The sequence below is a fragment of the Oncorhynchus clarkii genome, chromosome 1 (assembly GCF_045791955.1).
Source record: "Oncorhynchus clarkii lewisi isolate Uvic-CL-2024 chromosome 1, UVic_Ocla_1.0, whole genome shotgun sequence".
Taxonomy (NCBI): Eukaryota; Metazoa; Chordata; class Actinopteri; order Salmoniformes; family Salmonidae; genus Oncorhynchus; species Oncorhynchus clarkii.
Genome location: NC_092147.1, coordinates 63,225,550 through 63,243,774, shown reverse-complemented (window position 1 = coordinate 63,243,774; position 18,225 = coordinate 63,225,550). Strand labels below are relative to the sequence as shown.

Here is an 18,225-nt window from a genome sequence, read left to right as displayed (position 1 = left end):
CTCTAACTGGATACGGTCATTGCGAAAATGCGAATCTAATTAGGAAAAGGGTGGCGCCAGATCATTGAAAATGGGGTTAACACTTTACTTCCCTGACCTTAGAATAGGCTACATCATTAACAGATGTGAGATTCCACTTCATGCTTCTTCATGGCATATAGTGTGAATGGGATATGTCTAGATTTCTGTAAAAAAAAAATGCAGAAAATGATTTTGCTTTGCAAAAAAAGTAGGCTATAAACAGTCATTGCATGCAGATAACCTATTCACAAGATATCATATCAGGTCAGACAACATCACAAGACACAACATATCTACGCAGTAAATGGTTGAGTTATGGTTAATTTAAGAAACTGATGCTAGTTAGGCATGGCGTGGATGATACTTAATGGGACATTATAATAATACTATAAATACTTAGATTTTCGTTCCTTTCCTCATTTAAAAACAAGTGTTTTTTTTATTTTTACTTTTGGTTTGTCTGTCAACCTAAAAGTCAACAAAAACGGCCCCTCTCTAGGCCAATGATGCTGAAGAGACTTGTTAATTGCGTCACATGCCACTGTTTGATTATTGACACGCCCTGTATTTGATGTTGTCCTGCCACCACGGTTACCATGGTAATAGCTGATCACACGACTAGTTGGCTAACTACTAGCTAGCTAGGTAAATAAACTATCTAGCTAATGCCTCTACAAAAGTTGAATGTATTTACTTCAGCTTGTTGATAATCCTATAATTCATACGTTCTTATACATTGGAGTGATTGCTTGGATTAGGATGATGAATGACGCGTTGTACAATATCTTCACCAAATGTTTTGGGTTTGCATCTCTAACGCGTTAGCGAGCTAACAGTTATGGTAACGCTAAACGCGTAAGCTAACTAACCTTAGCCTACGTTTAAAATGTTGCATGTCAGAAATATTCCATGTGGACAAAGTAGTGAGACACCCCATTGTTGGATACAACTAAAATTGAACTCATGATACTGAAATGTGAACAACTGTTAGCTATAGCTATAGCTATACAACTGTTAGCTACTGTTAGCTGTTAACTGTTAACTGTTAGCTATAGCTAACAGTTGTTCACATTTCAGGGTCATGAGTTCAATTTTAGTTGTATCCAACAATGGGGTGTCTCACGGATGTGATCTATGCTTGTTAACGTTACATCAATATCTGGTCGAGAGTTTTTACACGTTTAATGATTCATTTCTCCCAAAGGGCCAGGACATTAATTTGACTGTCACTGTATTTAACTGGAAGGTGAGTTTCATGTCTGACATATATTCTTGTTTCTCCCTCTAGCCATCATGGGCTTTGACAATTTCAAGATGGCACTTTGATGATGGGCTGAAGGATACAACTGCTTACTAACTGACCAAATGAGATAACAGCACAGCAGCAATGTCTTCCTTAAAAAAGGAAATTACTGACCTTCATTTAAGCCTTGATTGTGGTGATAATGCTGTGAAAACACATAACCCGCACATTCTACCAGAGTGTGTTGGACCTATACAGATCACTGAGTATGTCACATCTGACACCCAATATTTCAGCAGAAGAAACTTCAAATATGTTGTGGATTGCATTTTGAAGAACACTACTTTAAAGGTAGGCCAAGCAGATTATTCCGATGCTATTATTTTCAAGAATATGCTTTGTTATTCAGAACTAACTGTATCCTCTCTAACTGTATCTTCCTGTTGTTTTAAGAATTTGTATCTTGAAGGTAATGAAATATCCAGGCTTCCGGATACGCTGTTCACCAGTTTGTCAAACTTGGTGTGGTTAGATCTCAGAAATAACCAAATCACAGCCCTTCCTGCAAAAATTGGTCTACACAGGTATTTTAGGCTAGTTTGTATGGGCTTTTCAACCAAAATATTTGTAGATGTGCTGTGGATTTTAATGGATTCATGTATTAATTGGTTGATGCAGATGTCTGAAAACGTTGCTGCTAGAAGCGAATCCTATCACAGAGCTTCCACTGGAATTGGGTGAGTTGAATTCTGTCACCTTGTTTCCTTTATCCTTTACACAAGAACATCATTGCATTTTATCAACAGTATTCAGTGACTTTGACAGTATTTTGGGATAGGATGCTTGGATTTAATTTCCTTTACTGGAAGAGTGGGTGGGACATGTTGTTTTTTCCCCAGCTTATTCTTCAGTGACCCAACTCCAGCTGTGAACTGCATTACTTTTTCTGACATATGTGTTTGTACTTCTCAGGTAACGTGATTACTCTCAAGGCCCTGAGTTTGAGGCATTGCCCCATCACGTTTCCACCTCAAGAGGTTGTGGGGCAGGGCCTCCAATGCATCCTACAGTACCTACGGAGTGCCATGGCCGAACGACCGGTTAGTGTGCGGAACTCTCTTCCAGGTGAATGATAACTGTAATGTCACCTGATGAAGTTGAACAATGTGACGGCAAGGTGTTTGTGTGGTGTCCGCCCTTCTGAACACGCCCACCGCCATCTGTTCGATTGTATAAGAAAGAAAGGCTGGCCACCAAAATAGCTCCTTGCCCTTGTTCCACTTCAGTGGTGTGACTTCTGTTCCCTTGGAGACGGTGCATGCAGCAGGCAGACTTTTTGTGCAGCTCTAGCCAGTAATATTTTTAGCCCGATTAAAATGATCGATAACCAGTGGGCTTCTAACAGAGGCGCTTTGTCATCAACCACTGTCTAGTAGTGCCTATTGGTAACCAGCCAAGGCACCCCCCAGCAGAAAGCTTACACCTAGAACAAAGGTGCCCTATTATATCTTTATATATGCATGTTATTAAAAAAGAGGATTAAGGCTCACTGTCTCTCTGGAAAGGTAATTTCATCTTGATGGATATTATGTTGTCACTGCAAGGGCAATATGCCGGCATTCAGATCATGTCACACCAGATTTCATCATGTTATTTTGTGAATGAGGGGACATGCTTACTTTGGGCTCATTACAGCTTCAACTTTACATCTAGTATTCACTAAAACTTTTATTTCAGCATCAATGCAAAATATCCAGAAGAGGACAATTGTTTATATAGGAAGTGACAGATGTATTATTTTGCTACCGTAATCATTTTCATGGAAAGTTCTTGTTGATGTTTTGGTTGCAGACATGCCCCCAGTGGAGAAGCTACAGTTGACAGAGCTTGTAAAGTCCAGTTTGGACCTTTGTGAAGAGGTGGTGGATGAAGATGAACTGCAGAGGTTCAGAGAGCTGAGGCAGAAGATGAGCCAAATGGACAGAGCTGAGTTGGGCTATGCCCTCCCTATTTCACGCCTCCCTAGAGCAGCAGAGGGTGATAGAGGCCACAAGACATACCCTCTGCCCGTCATTAAAAGGTCAAGTCAAAAAGGTTCAACCTCTGGTAAAGTTTTGGGAGAAATGGCAGGCATCTGGTAACTGCAGATCTAGGGGAAACTCAGTAGTCTATGGTGTTCTCTCCTTATTTGAACTGCCAAACTCTTCAACCAGACGTGCCACTATACTCAGGACAGTGGACAGTATGGTTTACGAGGCTAGCAATGATAGGTGAAAGCAATATGGTGGATGCTTTCTCTGAGGAATTAAATGCTGTGAAGGAAAGGTGAAAAGAGAGGGAGCCACTGTAGATGAATAGGCTATTGAGATGGAAAATACTGCATGGACAGTTTAAGAATATTTTTATGACAGTCTCTGAGGAGGAGGCCTAGCGATAAAATTTCCCAGGCTCTGTAGGGACACGGTCCTTCTGAGAGCAATAAAAAAATAAAACATTTTATTTCGATTTCTTTGTCAGAAAGAAAGAGATTACCAGGGGAAATATATTTCCCGAGCTCCCTCCCTTTGACATGCAGTACTGGAAGAGGTCAGAGGAGAGAAGACTGGCTGCAATGAAAGAGCTTAAAGAAAAACAAGCCATTCTTGAACAAAGGAGGAAGTAAGTAAGTTAATAGTGTTGGATTTTTATAGAACCCAACAGATTATCTCACATCAGTTACCTATACCTCTGACTCCCTACTTAAGAGAGTCAAGCCCTTCAGAGATCAACAATTGATGAATGCTACAGTAAGCAATGTCATGGCCTTTCGAATCACATGAATTACATACAGTATTTAGTTGCTAACTATGTTATACCAGGGGTGAGAGAGAATTGTCTCTCTACTTGCAGTTTCAGAAAGCAGGGGTGTATTGTGTCAAATTGGCATTTGATGAAGTCCCAGAAAGGGAGGGATCAATATTATGTGTCTGCAAAGGCCAATGCCAATAAGGGGTAGGTAAAGAAATCCAGCAAGGTCTAAGATGAGCTTATCCCACCCCAATCCTGACCTAAACAAAATAAAACCAAACTTAGATCAGTGTTTATAGGGTAATGAATTCCTCACAGTGCTTTATATGGTCCTGCCTTTCTTTTCCCTTAGAGACCAAGAGCTCCTCAAGGAATGGCGTACTCATGCTAGGGTCATGCAGGAGAGGAAAATCTTAGAGCACAAGCAGGAAAGGCGTGAGAGACATAGAAGAGAAGAGGTATGTCTGTTCTGTATGTCTGCTTTCACTCCCATTCTATTTTTGGAATACACCATTTGTTCACTCACAGAACTGAAAGCATTTTTCTGATTCAAATGTTCTCCCTTTCCAATGACCAGAGGAGGGCAGCATAACACCAGCCCGAGGAAAGGCTTTCACAGTCATTGGAAAGGGAGAACATTTGAATTACAAAATGTTTTCAGTTCTGTTCTTGTTATAAGGAAACTGTCTGAGAGAATTTAGAGTAGAAAGAGAGAGACTGACTGACTGGAGTCCTTGTTTTCATTCTGGGTGAGCAGACGTTGAAAAAGATAGCGTCAGGCTGCGCAGACACTCAGTTGAGGCTGTCCAGGTCAGGGGCAGCGACAGGCCTAGCTAACGATGGATCACTGTGCCTCCAGTGTGCCGAGTCAGTCATCCTGCAGTCAGATGTCCCCAGCGAGGCTGCACCACAGCTGGTAAACATAACCCTTCCACAGAATGCTAGCGCACACGCACACAGTCAGATACAAAGCAGCAGACTAGACTGCGTGGCCACACACAACTCCAACGCCATCATTAAGTTTGCAGACGACACGACGGTGGTAGGGCTGATCACCGACAACGATGAGACGACCTATAGGGAGGAGGTCAGAGACCTGGCAGTGTGGTGCCAGGACAACAACCTCTCCCTCAACAGCACAGACAAAGGAACCGATCATGGACTACAGGAAACAGAGAGCTGAGCACGCCCCCATCCACATCGACGGGGCTGTAGTGGAGCAGGTCTAGAGCTTCAAGTTCCTTGGTGACCATATCACTAAGGAATTGTCAGGCCATCATTGTAAAATAAGAATTTGTTCTTAACTGACTTGCCTAGTTAAATAAAGGTTAAATTAAAAAATCATGGTCCACACATACCACCATAGTCGTGAAGAGGACATGACAACGCCTCTTCCACCTCATGAGGGTGAAAAGATTTGGCATGGACCCTCAGATCCTCAAAAAAAAAAGAAAAAAGAAAGCAACCCATAGCTGTATATCTAATATCTGACCTCTTCAGCAATGTGCCAGGATAGTAGTAGTCAATCTGTGTCACTGATAGACCTATCATCCATCCTTAACTTACTGTATGTTCACAGTTTCGGTTGTATGAAGAAAAGACCAGCTTTCTATAGAAATGAATGTTTTTTTTTGGTACAGGTACCGATAAATGCTCCATACGCCACAGAGTCTCTGTGTAGTGTTGTTGAAAGTGGTGAGGTCAAGACCCACAACCCCCCACCAAAGAGGATCCAGAGACAGAGATCGTTCCTGTCCCAGAAGGAACACGAGGAAGCCAGGTATGATGTAGCTAATCTACTGACAGTAGCCACCAAAGAAAGCAATGACCGATGAATCAAATATGTTCATAGACATTTAGTGGAAAGAGGGTTTTTGTACAGACATCTCTTTCGTTCAAACAAATATTTTGTCCCCTGTGTCAAATACTTTGGTTCAGCTGATTTGATTTAATTAATGACTTTTTTTCTGTTGTCCAGTACTGTACCTAGTCTAACCGGCGCCCCTGCACATTGACTCTATCGGTACCCCCTGTATATAGCCTCACTATTGTTATTTTACTTTATTTTATTTGTTAGTTTGATTTTTGATTTTTTACTAATCTATTTTTTTACTTCAATTTTTTTTTTCTTAACTGCATTGTTGGTTAAGGGCTTGTAAGTAAGCATTTCACTGCAAGTTCTACACCTATTGTATTGAATGTGACAAATACAATTTGATTTTGACAACGATTTTGACATATAGAATATATACTGTTCATGTAAACTATTGATTCAAAAGAGTACACCTCAGTATAAGGTTTAGTTTATTGTCAAGATGTACAAGAGCTGGATTGCAGCGTACAGTCCATCGGTATAAATAAACAAATAATTAAATTAATCAATCGCTCGTGTGATAAATGTATATGTGGAGGGAGGGAGCATTGGTCAGTCACAGCCAGGTTAAAGTATCAGGAGTCTTGATTAGGGACAGGGTCAGACAGGTCCGGACTCCGAGCATCTGGTCTCTGTAGTCTGTAGCTAGCCAGCTAATCCTCCACCACCAACAACATGCAGCACCCACAGCGGTATGTAACTAAGAGAATCTTTAGTTTGTGGAATGGTGGTTAATTTTACCCTTGACCTGTGTGACCCCAGGGCAGCCCGCGACCGGAAGTTAGAGCAGCGGATCAGGAGCCATGTTCAGATGATCCAGGAGAGGCGCAGGAGGCCCAGTGGCACTGCCCAAGAGGAGACAGAAGCTGCAAGGCAGGACATGGAGGAAGTATGTTACTATTCTACTGTATATCAAGTAACCAGTCAAGTCATTTTCAGTGCTCAATGACAGCAGCCCCAGGAATTAAATTAATGTCTAGGTGTTTCTTTCTTTGTGGTTTTCTTCCATTGCTTTTGTTTCAGGCCAAGAGATTGCAGTCGGAACTTGCTGAGAGGAAACAGGAGAGCGACATCGAGTATCGATTCATCGCATTTACTGGGGAGAACTCACCAAGATGCTATGACAAGTGAAAGTATTTGTGTGTGTAGACCTACTGCCATTTAGAATTGTTGCCGTATTAAATGAATTGACATTGTATGCAAAGAAGTCATACAGGACAGGGTAGTATGGAATTATAGCACTCTACAAACTGTTTACAATGGCATCCGATACCCATTCATCAATAAACATTTCAGCCTGTTACATGCACATCATTAGTTAAGTGTAAAGTGCTTGTGTTCCAAGATAAACACACCCTCATTCATCAAGTCAATCAGTGCTAAATAGCAGCCTAATAGGTCACTGTGTTTCAGGTCCTTGCAACTGTACAGCAGCTATACAGAGGTTGATCATGTATACTTATTTGACTGTATGTGTGCCTATAGCCTAAATTCAGTGCTTGACTTTGACTTCAATAGGTTCCGGTACTCCTTTTGGATGCTGGAACTGTTTATATTAAGGTGCAGAAGCTCTATAAGAGTATTCTATAAGAGGAACAGGAGCTCAAGCAGTAGAACTCCTGCCTAAGTCAAGCACTGCCTAAATTACTTATTGATACAGTTGGCTTGGATACAGACAGTAAATATGGGGGTGATTCATGTAAACCAGGGCAGTTTGAAGGTAGGAATATATGTAATTTGGAATGGCACGATAAAAAATGGCCTGACGATAACATTAAAATGGAAGGGGGAAATGTATCGGGGGGCGGCTGGTAGCCTAGTGGGTAGAGCGCTGGGCCATTTGACGGTGTTTGCTAGATCGAATCCCTGAGCTGAGAAGGTAAACATCTTTCGGTCTGAGCCTGAACAAGGCAGGTAACCCACTGTTCCTAAGATGTCAGTGTAAATAAAAATGTTCTTAACTGACTTGCCTAGTTAAATTACATTTAAAAAAATGTATTAGCTAGATAACTAATTGTGATGAAATAGCTATTGTTCTGAAATGGTGGCTACATGAGCCAACAATAAACGGAAAGCCAAACGGTATAATTTTAAGCAAGACAGAGGGGCAACCTCAAAATATTTTTATCCTCTGTCTTTGTGTGATGTCACCAGTGGCAGAACTGTTGTAATTGACTTGGTGGGGGGTGATGGCGTCATTTCGTGCCCTGGTGTACCCTCCCGTGCTCGAAAGTAGAAGGGAGAAGCATCTTTAGCAGAGGCGATCGTGGCTCCCAGGGCCGGGCTCGAGTACCGCCAAGCCGGACACCTCACGCCGGAAAATATGGAGGCTGTGGCCGAGGAGCTGCGGGCCGGCTCTCGGATTCCTGTCACTGTTGATCAAATAGTTAACGATACACTAGTAGTGACGCTTACCTATCAAGAAAGGTGCTACATGGGGATATTACTCGATTGCAACAAAAAGTGAGTCTTATTTATTCGAATAATTGTATACTTGTATCACAAAATAATTAGCCTGCTAATGTTTGCTGGCTAATTTAGCATGCTAACTAGCTAGCTACATGGGCCATCATACAATAGACTCCAAGGGGTTGTAGCTAGCTTGCTAGTTAACGTTAGCCAGCTAACTCTGATTTGCTCACTTTTACAGCGAACATATTAATAACATATAAACACGTGTATCATTACTAGGAAGTTTGGGTAAAGCCAACCACCCCGTGAAAGTAACGTGACGGGCATTTCAACAAAAGTTATGCTTACGTGGGTAACGTTACCTCATTGTTAGCTTAACTATCAAGCTAGTTCAATGTTGGCTAGATTTAGACTGCCAACAATGTAACCCAGCTATGGCTGGTCTTACTGAAACATCCTTTCTCATATTAGACTTTTGTACATACATTCTTATACCTATCTAGTAATTATTACATCAAGGTTACATGTTTTAATACTAGATATGCAAAGTGATGGGCATCACATCATTATAATTTTGCCTACTCCTGTTCTTGTGCTTTCAGTAATGTAGGCCTATGTTAAACTCAGTCATCCAATGTTACCCTTAGCTAATGATACAATCAGTGTAGGCCTATTTATAAATGATTGACTTGAACCTCTAAATAAGAGATTATACAGCTGTGTTTTGCTGTTAAAGATGGCACTAATTGTCGCGTTTCCAAGGAAATTAGACACCAGAAAAACTAGGCTATAGGTCCACTTTGTACTTGACAAAGGGTGAACTACACAATGTTGGCAAGAAATCCCATTTATGCCTATGTATAGGGTGTTAACAATAGAGGTAAGGTATAAAATGTTATTTGAATGATTGGTATTCATATGGGGCATGTTATCTGGCTCGCAGTGTGTGTCACATGTACTGGCCTTGTGTTGCACTAGTACATGCTAGTACAGTGCAGTGGGTGCACCTTTTTTAAATGCCACTGGGTTTATTTATTTATAGACTCAGCATCAGAATCTTACCAGCTTTTCATATCGGTAGGCCTTCACTGAGACATGTAGGCCTACACATTCACGTGATGGATCACTCCAAATGCCTTGAGATTGACCTTCCCCAGTGGAAAAGATCTAAGCTTAAACAAAGAACAGTGGTTTGGCATACAGGCATATTTTGCTTTGGGAATGTCAAAATGGGAGTTCTTCTTTTAGGTTTATAGGAATGCATTTCCCTTAATTGTGCGTCTCCAGTTTCCATGTCATGTATCCTTTGTGCAGGATCTCTTTATTTGGTTGTAGTGTATCTACAGCATTCTATGTTAAATGGAAACAGGATTTGTCATGGCCTGTTAACCACTATGTCCAGCCTGTGTCAATCATTGTGATGGCTGAGATTGTGTTGCTCAAGAAGGGCCTTTAAAGGTCTCCTCTAAAGCACAGGAAACAGGCCTCGCCGGGCCTCTTTATTTAAATGTGACAATAGCCGCTCATGGGGAAACGCCTTTCGGGCTGCCTAAATGTGCTTTAATTAATCATCTCATTACACACAAGCACCCAGCAGACACTGATGCGAAAACAAGTGAATCTCCTGGCTCTCTCTGGGTCCCGAGTGATTCACGGGGTTGTTGTTTTTTTCAGTCAGATGGAGTGGAGGGGGCTCCTGGGTATCCTGTAGTCTCTTTGTCTGCTGTCTCTGACAGCAGAGTGGAGCACAGCCATGTTGCTGCTGCTGCCTTGGCTGCTCTCAACTCCCTTTTCAAATGGCTCCTTAGAGAAGCCCGGCTTGGACACGTCACGCCTGTAGGCCACTGGCATGAAAAGGAACATGTGAATTTACAGAGAAAACACGCACTTCAGCTTTTTCAGTTTGAAGCGCAAGTCTGTAGGGGTGGGCTATAGGCGAACTAGACAACGACCTGCTTGCTTGCTGTCTCCCAACCCCCACTCCAGTAGAAAACCCAACACAGGTGATAAATGTGCTGTCTTTTACACAAGCTAAAGTGTTGCAACCATAAGAGGTTTGGTTGCAACAAGGTCAGAGGAGTGAATTTGTTGTGCTTAGATTTAGTAGAGCTAATGTTCTTGACCCGAACAGGAACTTAAACTAAAGAGTTTCAATTCTTGCTTTATCCACAATGATAAAGTTGAGTGCAAACAATTTGACTTCATAATGATTGGATCTAATAACCCAGAAGCTACAAAGCATACTAAAGTCATTTTTTTTCTCACTTTTTCTCTTAGGACTGGGCTTTTCTGCCTACCGGATATCACCTCAAAGCCAGTGGAATGCCCTGCGTTGAAACCTGGTTGTGATATCCCTGAAGTCCTGAGAGAGGAACCTGTTACTAAACCTCCCAGCCAGGCTTCACATCATAGACCAAAGGATGAAAACACGCTCCCTGAAAATGACCCACTAGGTGCCCGTCTCCCAGCCCCTCTGCCCACAACAGTGCCTGCCGGGCACGGTCCATACCCTCCATATTTTGAAGGAGCTCCCTTCCCTCAGCCCATTTGGGTGCGCCACAGCTATGGTCAATGGGTACCACAGCCACCTCCGCGGACCATTAAAAGGAAGAAGAGGCGGACCCGAGAGCCCGGGCAGATGACCATGAGCACCATCAGACTCCGCCCCCGGCAGGTGTTGTGCGAGAAGTGTAAGAACACACTGAACAGTGACGAGGACAGTAAGGACGGGATGCCCACAACCAAGGCTTCCAGGAAAGAGAACGCTCCACAGAGCGATGAAGACTCCAAAGACGGGTCTGTGAAGTTGACCAGGAAAGAGGATGCAGATGCCACCAAGGATAACAGCAAGAGGCGGGAGAATGGCCCCACCGGCTATGACAGCAAGCGGCTCCGGAAGGACAAGAGGGATGAGGAACCAAAGTTCCCTGCAGTGGACATCATTCCCCACAGCCCGGTCATCAAGATCTCCTACAGCACTCCGCAAGGCAAGGGTGAGGTGATGAAGATCCCAGCTCGGGTCCACGGCTCTGTCAAGCCCTTCTGCCCTAAGCAGCTGATGCAAAACGGCCTAAAAGGCCAGCTGGGCAAGGTGCCCGAGCCCACCACCCTAACCCAGACCCAGGAGCAGCGCCACATCCTGGACGCCACCAGGACGGGCCTGACCGTGTCCATTCCCAAACTCAAGCTCCCCAGACCCCCAACGGCTGGCCTGGACTTCCCCTCCCCCAAGATTCGAGTGAGGACCCTGGGGGACGGAGAGGACAGCCTGACGGTCTACGATGCAGAGCTGGTAGAGAGGCAGAGCAGAAAGAGCCTCGGGGTCCCGGTTCCTCGTCCCCTACCCCACTCGGAGGACTCTGGGGAGAAAACCCCCATGGAACTGTGGTCGGGGAGCTCTGGAGAGGAGGCAGACCGAGGCCAAAGTGACCTTGCGCTGCTCATCAACCTTCGCAAGAGGAAAGCGGACTCCTCCAGCCTGTCCGTGTGCAGCACAGACAGTCTAGACGAATCCAAATCCTTCAGCTCAGATGGCACGTCCCCAGAGCTGTGCGACCTAGCGCCCGGCGAGCACATCTCCTCCATGTCCTCCTCGATCTCACAAGACGACAGCAAGACTGTGCCGCCACTCACCGTGCGCCTGCACACACGTAGCATGACCAAGTGCGTGACGGAGGAGGGCCACGCGGTGGCCGTGGGAGACGTGGTGTGGGGGAAGATCCATGGGTTCCCCTGGTGGCCGGCGAGGGTGCTCAGCATCAGCGGCAGCCGCAAAGAGGAGTCTAACTGCGAGGTCCAGTGGCCAGAGGCCAAGGTGGCCTGGTTCGGCTCACCCACTACCTCCCAGCTGTCCGTTGCCAAACTCTCCCCCTTCCGGGAGTTCTTCAGGTCGCGATTCAACCGCAAGAAGAAAGGGATGTACCGGCGAGCCATCGTGGAAGCTGCCAAGGCCGTGGGCCACATGAGCCCCGAGATCACCTCTCTACTCACCTCTCACTGCGAAACGTAGGTGAGTCCACAACACTCAGACCATTTGTGAGTTTGTTCACTAAATACACTATTGCGGTACCTTTGATTTAAGGATACATGTTGGGCAATGTTCAGGCGAAATACCCACCCTCTCTTTGAATAAACTAAACTACATTTTTGCTTTTCTCAAACATACAGGCATGGAAATGTTGTATAGTAAAATATTCTTAATTACATTTTTTGGGGTTGTATTTGCTTAAAGAATGTTTGTCATTTTTACAACTAACTAAGCAGGGCCCGGTTTCCCGATAGGGATGGAACTGAAGCTTACAAGTGTTTTTTTCTTAAACCGGCCGACGATGTCCCATGCATTTCCCCGGAACGCCTCGTAGAGAGAACGCTCACCAAGTGCGTCCGTCGTCTGAGCATCTGTCAATACTGATCAAAAGGAAGGCAGCGCTGCTCTCGGATCATAAACATTAGAATTCTTCCACAATACTGACAACGGATCAACTCTTAGTAGAGATATTATCACTTGGCCTATATGGCTGCTAATATTGAGTCGGCTTATTCTTATGTTTAGACTACCCTATAATAATGCAGTAATTCACAGATCTGGCACATAATTGCGCACACGCTGTTACACATCATGAAATAGTATATTGAGGCAACAGTTACAGACAGTAGCTTAGCCTACAATTAGCACAAAAAAAACTAATTTGTTGAACATGGAACTGGTTTCAATATGATTTAAATATACAACCCTATGTAGTGTATATCTTTTAATGGAGTCATCTGTTTTCATTTGAAGCATATTTTTGTCTTGTTTGTAACAATTTCGAAGACATTGGCAACTTTGTAGTGGTAGTCAACTTTGTTCTGATGTTATCTGTGGTCACAGAAACAGTGAAACCTCTTTCTGTTTTTAATTTTTGTTAAACATTTGCCGAAAATATCTAACCATGTTTTCACCTTGTCATTTATGGGTTATTGTGTATGTGTGTGGGGGGGGGATATTTAATCCATTTTTAATTCTAGCTTAACATAACAAAATGTGTGATAAGTCGAGGGTTATGAATACTGTCTGAGTGCACTGTAGAATCATGAGAATCGCAATACATATCGTATCAACACTTAAGTATTGTGATAGTATCGTGAGGTGGCAATTCCCAGCCCTATAAATAATGAGCGTTTTTTCAAGTGAAACTTTAGTTACAATGGTTTTGGGGAAACTGCACAGATTTAACGAAGCGCCTAAGAAGGTTCTAACGATTAACTAAGCCTGTAAAAAAATTATGCACGCCGGATTGTAAGTCTTCTTGGGAAAAGCTTCTGCTAAATGGCATATATTATATTACTTTAAACAGCCACTACGAACTTAAGCGTATTTTAGCCATGGCTAGCTAATAAATCAATGTGAGTTAAACCAAATCACCTTTTCAGTAAAGTCACACCAAGTCATTGAGTTGATTTGGTCATGAGATTTTAGATAAGTGCACGTTTGCACCCGTCATTCCGGTAGATTTTTAGCTAGTTTCATGATTTTGGTTGACTGAACTCAGGGACTTGTGATTTGGTCTCAGCCTGCCTATCCCACCAGTTGTCATAGAACATTGTTAGGCCTGATCAATCAAAAGCACAAGCCCATGTTCCCCTGGTATCCGTTTGTTGATTGTGTGGAATAGGACCCCATGTAGCCAAGCACCAGGCCCTTCACACACACACACACACCTAGGTTAAATATTGTCTCAGGGTGATATGATACAGCCAGACAGCTCCCAGGACCACTGTTTGCTCTGGCAACGCCTCAGTAGCTGTGTGAAGGTACCTGTACTGAGCTCTGTTCATAATGCTCACCAGAAGCTGTTGAGAATGCCACTCTTTCAAATCACTCATGATGGAAATAGTTTTTGCCATGTCAGCTGTCCAGAGATTGTCCAAGCGTGACTTCTGAAAGTTAAGACAGTGTCTTGGACTCGCGTAGAAATGTTCTGTCTTGAATGGTAAAGTAAGAATCCATCTATTCTACATGCACATCTCTCCCAGTGCAAAGTCTAGGCCTGCAGTTAGAATGTCCCTCCCTGGGAAACTTGTACTGCCATTATTTGCTCAAACTCATTACTCTGTTTGTTCTTTCTTTCTCGCCTCTCTCTCTCTCTCTCACTCTGTGTAGAGGCTGAAGGCAGAAGAATGGTCTTCTGTCAGAGGTTGCGGACTCTTGAGTCATCTATCCCCAGGAGAGAGAGGGAGCGTGTGCAGTTTCCACGGTCACTATTTATACAGCATTTTCCCAACCCCACATGGCTGGAGGAAAATGGCTGCTCAGGTGGAATGTTGTTGACTGGATAAGGGAGCAAGAAAGGGCAATTTTGAGGCATCTCATGGACTACACGGAACAATTCCTCAATTTTGTATTTTTAAATTTTATTTTTTAGATGTAACCACATTTCAATAGAAGTGAATAGCAACATACTACAAATCAGAATGTATTTATTATCTGTAACCATATATTATCCATAATGATTTAAGTTGACCGTTCTACAATCCCATGAGATCTCCATACTGCTGCTTTTGTGAACGGTCCTCTCGACCGATTGGTCGCGAAGCGGTTCAACGACAACCAGTCAGAGGACCTTGTCAGGTCCGTTCAGTCCCAGTGCCATCCTCATCGGAAGCCCAGCAACTCTTTTCGAATAGACCAGGAAGCATATCCACAACATTTCTGGTGAAAAGTCTTACACTTAAGTTCATTACTTTCCAAATATGAAACTGTGAAACTGTTCCATCCAGAGATAGTACTGTAGTTTATTCTATCATACAGTGTTTCATCTTTGTAGCCTTCTTCAGCGTTGCTAGTTGGATACGTCGATGTGACGTTATTTATACGTTTTTTTTTTTTTTTTCAAACGTTTCTCTCTTCCATTTCAGTTTGGTTTGAATACTTCAGAAGTGTGGTATCTATGGGTTATTTGTGAGCGATCCCAGAGTTAATTTTGACTCACTTTTAATTATTTGTGTCATGTAAAGAAAAGCACTTTATCTGTACCTTTTGTGGCCTGCTGTAAGCTCATTGTCCGAACACTAACTGGAGTTACAGCACTGACAGGCAGCGGGAGTTCAAATGTCCCACGTTGACTATCCATGGCCTTGGAGATGTACTTTTTTTTTTAACGTTTTGGGATGCCAGAGATTGATCCTTTCAGGGGTGGTTGTGTACACTGTATTCTTGCATTTTTGTCTCCGGTGTGTCTTTGTACATTCTCTCAACCCACCCCAGTTCTATCCCCCGTCAAATGTTTCCACTGGAGAGAGTGGACAAAAGTGTCAAACACTATGCATCAATTAAAGCTTTATGGTCACTCAGAAATGCTGTAAGAATAGTGTGAATTCAACTCTTTTGAGTGTGCGTGTGAAGGTGTGGGGAGATGGGTGGCTGCTCACTACTGGCTACATGTCTGGAGATGGAGAAACTGCAGGATCGACCTTTATTGATCTTAGTTGAAAGCAGCACTTTTGGAATGTAGGGGAGTCGGAACATATACTACATGGCCAAAAGTATAGGGACATTCTTGGAATTGGTGTATTCGGCTATTTCAGCCACAGCCGTTGCTGACAGGTGTATACAATTGAGCACACCGCCATGCAATCTCCATAGACCGACATTGGCAGTTGAATGGCCTTACTGAAGAGCTCAGTGACTGTCAACGTGGCACCGTCAAAGGATGATACCTTTACAACAAGTCAGTTTGTCAAATTTCTGCCTTGCATTAGCTGCCCCGGTCAACTGCAAGCGGTGTTATTGTGAAGTGGAAACATCTAGACGCAACAATGGGTTTCCATGGCCTAAGAGCCACGCACCAGCCTTAGATCATAATGCGCAATCGCAAGAGTCTGCTGGAGTGATGTAAAGCTTGATGACATTGGACTCTGGAGCAGTGGAAATGCTTTCTCTGAAGGGACGAATAACACTTCACCATCTGACAGTCCGGTGGACGAATCTGGGTTTGGCGGATGCCAGCAGAACGCTACCTGCCCCAGTGCATAGTGCCAATAAGTTTGGTAGAGGAGGAATGAAGGTCTGGGGCTGTTTTTCATGGTTAGCCCCCTTAGTTCCATTGAAGGGAAATATTATCTGTGCTTCCAACTTTGTGGCAACAGTTTGGGGAAGGCCCTTTCCTGTTTCAGCAGGACAATGCCCCTGTGCACGAAGCGAAGTAAATACAGAAATGGTTTGTCAAGATCGGTGTGGAAGAACTTGCCTGGCCTACACGGAGCCCAGACCTCAACCCCTTCGAACACCTTTGGGATGAATTGGAACGCCAACTGCCAGTCAGGCCTAATCGCACAACATCAGTGCCCAACCTCACTAAAGCTCTTATGGCTGAATGGAAGCATGTTCCAATATCTAGCGGAAAGCCTTCCCAGAAGAGTGGATGGAGGCTGTTATAGCAGCAAAGGGGGGACCAACTCCATATTAATGCCCATGGTTTTTGGAATGAGATGTTCGACAAGCAGGTGTCCACATACTGCTGGCCAGTGTCGGTAGTTCAGTAGGCCCCAAACGGAATAAAAAAGCAAGGACTACCTGTACTTGTCCAATAAAAAAATGGCTAATTTTAGTTTTCTGTTGCAAAATGTTTTCCGTTGCAAGCCCCAATGAACACGACCAAGAGCTCCTGATGCGTTTTTTTTTCTCCATTTTGAATCCCTTTGGTTTTTGTTGACTCTTTAGGAGTGTGGAAGGAGAGAGTGCCTAGCTCCTTTCACCTGTTTTATGATTAAGATGGAAGCGGATGTCAGGAAATTTTGTGTTTTGATGAGCAACATGGCTGTCTGCTGTTGCCCTCGTTGGTCAATGTTATTGGCCATTTTCAGTTTTTTTGTATATGTACTGTACGTAAAATAAAATATACAGGCAATACTTGGCATCTGCTGGTTTGTGTATTTCAATGTACTCCTATCAGTTATGACTACCTTTTTTATGTAGTTTAATTCTCATGTGTCAGCAGCACTCCTGTGCTCTAAGTCCAGCCTAGCCAGCCTTAACTTTATGCAACCATTCTCTACCTCTTTATTCACTTGAGGCAGTAGCCATGTCTGAAATCTCTTGCCTATTACTTACTAAACTACATACTGTGTACAAATTATACTACATACTATTTAGAATGTACTATTTAGTCAAACTAATGCGATAAGCAACAAGTATCGGCAAACTAGGCACACCCATCCTGAGAATGTGTCATCTAATGCCATTCGTTCATTTGGGTACAGCGTGTCCTCATTGTCAGTGTCAAACACAGGTCAGTCTAGAAAGACAATTCTCTTCCTCAAAAGTGTGCAGCGAATTCTACTAGATGAAATGACACTAACATCCTGGCATTTAAAGCATACTCATTTTTTTTATTTATTTGTATGTCACATACTATAAGACTTTTTTTCCGCATACCTAAAATGGCTACTTCACTGAACAAAAATATAAACGCAACATGCTACAATTTGTAAGATTTTCCTGAGTTACAGTTTATGTAAGGAAATCATTCAATAGAAGTTCATTAGTTGGACCATAATCTATGGATTTCACATGACTGGGAATGATCATGCTGTTTAATCAGCTTCTTGATATGCCACATCTGTCAGGTGGATGGATTCTCTTGGCAAAGGAGAAATGCTCACTAAAACAGGGATGTAAACAAATTTGTGCACAGAATTTGCGAGAAAAAAAACCTTTTGTGCGTATGAAACATTTCTAGGATGTTTTATTTCAGCTCATGAAACATTGGACCAACGCTACATGTTGCGTTCATAATTTTGTTCAGTGTATTTAGAACGCAATTATGGCTATTCAGACAGGCACAGTATCTGGTACATAGTGTAAATCAACTACTCGTCCTCCACTCGCCCCATTGGTGATATGATAGTC

The 18,225-nt window shown here is 43.2% G+C and overlaps 2 protein-coding genes across 3 annotated transcripts; both read left to right on the top strand.

The window, feature by feature from the left end:
* Window positions 1-633: 633 nt before the first annotated feature.
* Window positions 634-7,179, top strand: LOC139410258 (leucine-rich repeat-containing protein 27-like). The gene is made up of 12 exons (XM_071155735.1): window positions 634-876; window positions 1,310-1,615; window positions 1,718-1,848; window positions 1,943-2,001; window positions 2,237-2,389; window positions 3,116-3,344; window positions 3,782-3,922; window positions 4,404-4,509; window positions 4,809-4,967; window positions 5,692-5,831; window positions 6,687-6,813; window positions 6,948-7,179. The coding sequence occupies exons 2-12, from the start codon at window positions 1,409-1,411 to the stop codon at window positions 7,053-7,055; spliced, it is 1,560 nt and encodes a 519-aa protein (XP_071011836.1). The 5' UTR covers window positions 634-876; window positions 1,310-1,408; the 3' UTR covers window positions 7,056-7,179.
* Window positions 7,180-8,084: 905 nt separating this feature from the next.
* LOC139410241 (PWWP domain-containing protein 2B-like) lies at window positions 8,085-17,233 on the top strand. 2 transcript variants are annotated; one of them, XM_071155724.1, is made up of 3 exons: window positions 8,085-8,387; window positions 10,614-12,345; window positions 14,479-17,233. In XM_071155724.1, the coding sequence occupies exons 1-2, from the start codon at window positions 8,248-8,250 to the stop codon at window positions 12,343-12,345; spliced, it is 1,872 nt and encodes a 623-aa protein (XP_071011825.1). In that variant the 5' UTR covers window positions 8,085-8,247; the 3' UTR covers window positions 14,479-17,233. The 2 variants fall into 2 exon arrangements, with proteins under 2 accessions (XP_071011825.1, XP_071011819.1); XM_071155718.1 differs by having other exon boundaries at window positions 8,148-8,387; window positions 10,614-12,341.
* Window positions 17,234-18,225: the final 992 nt, after the last annotated feature.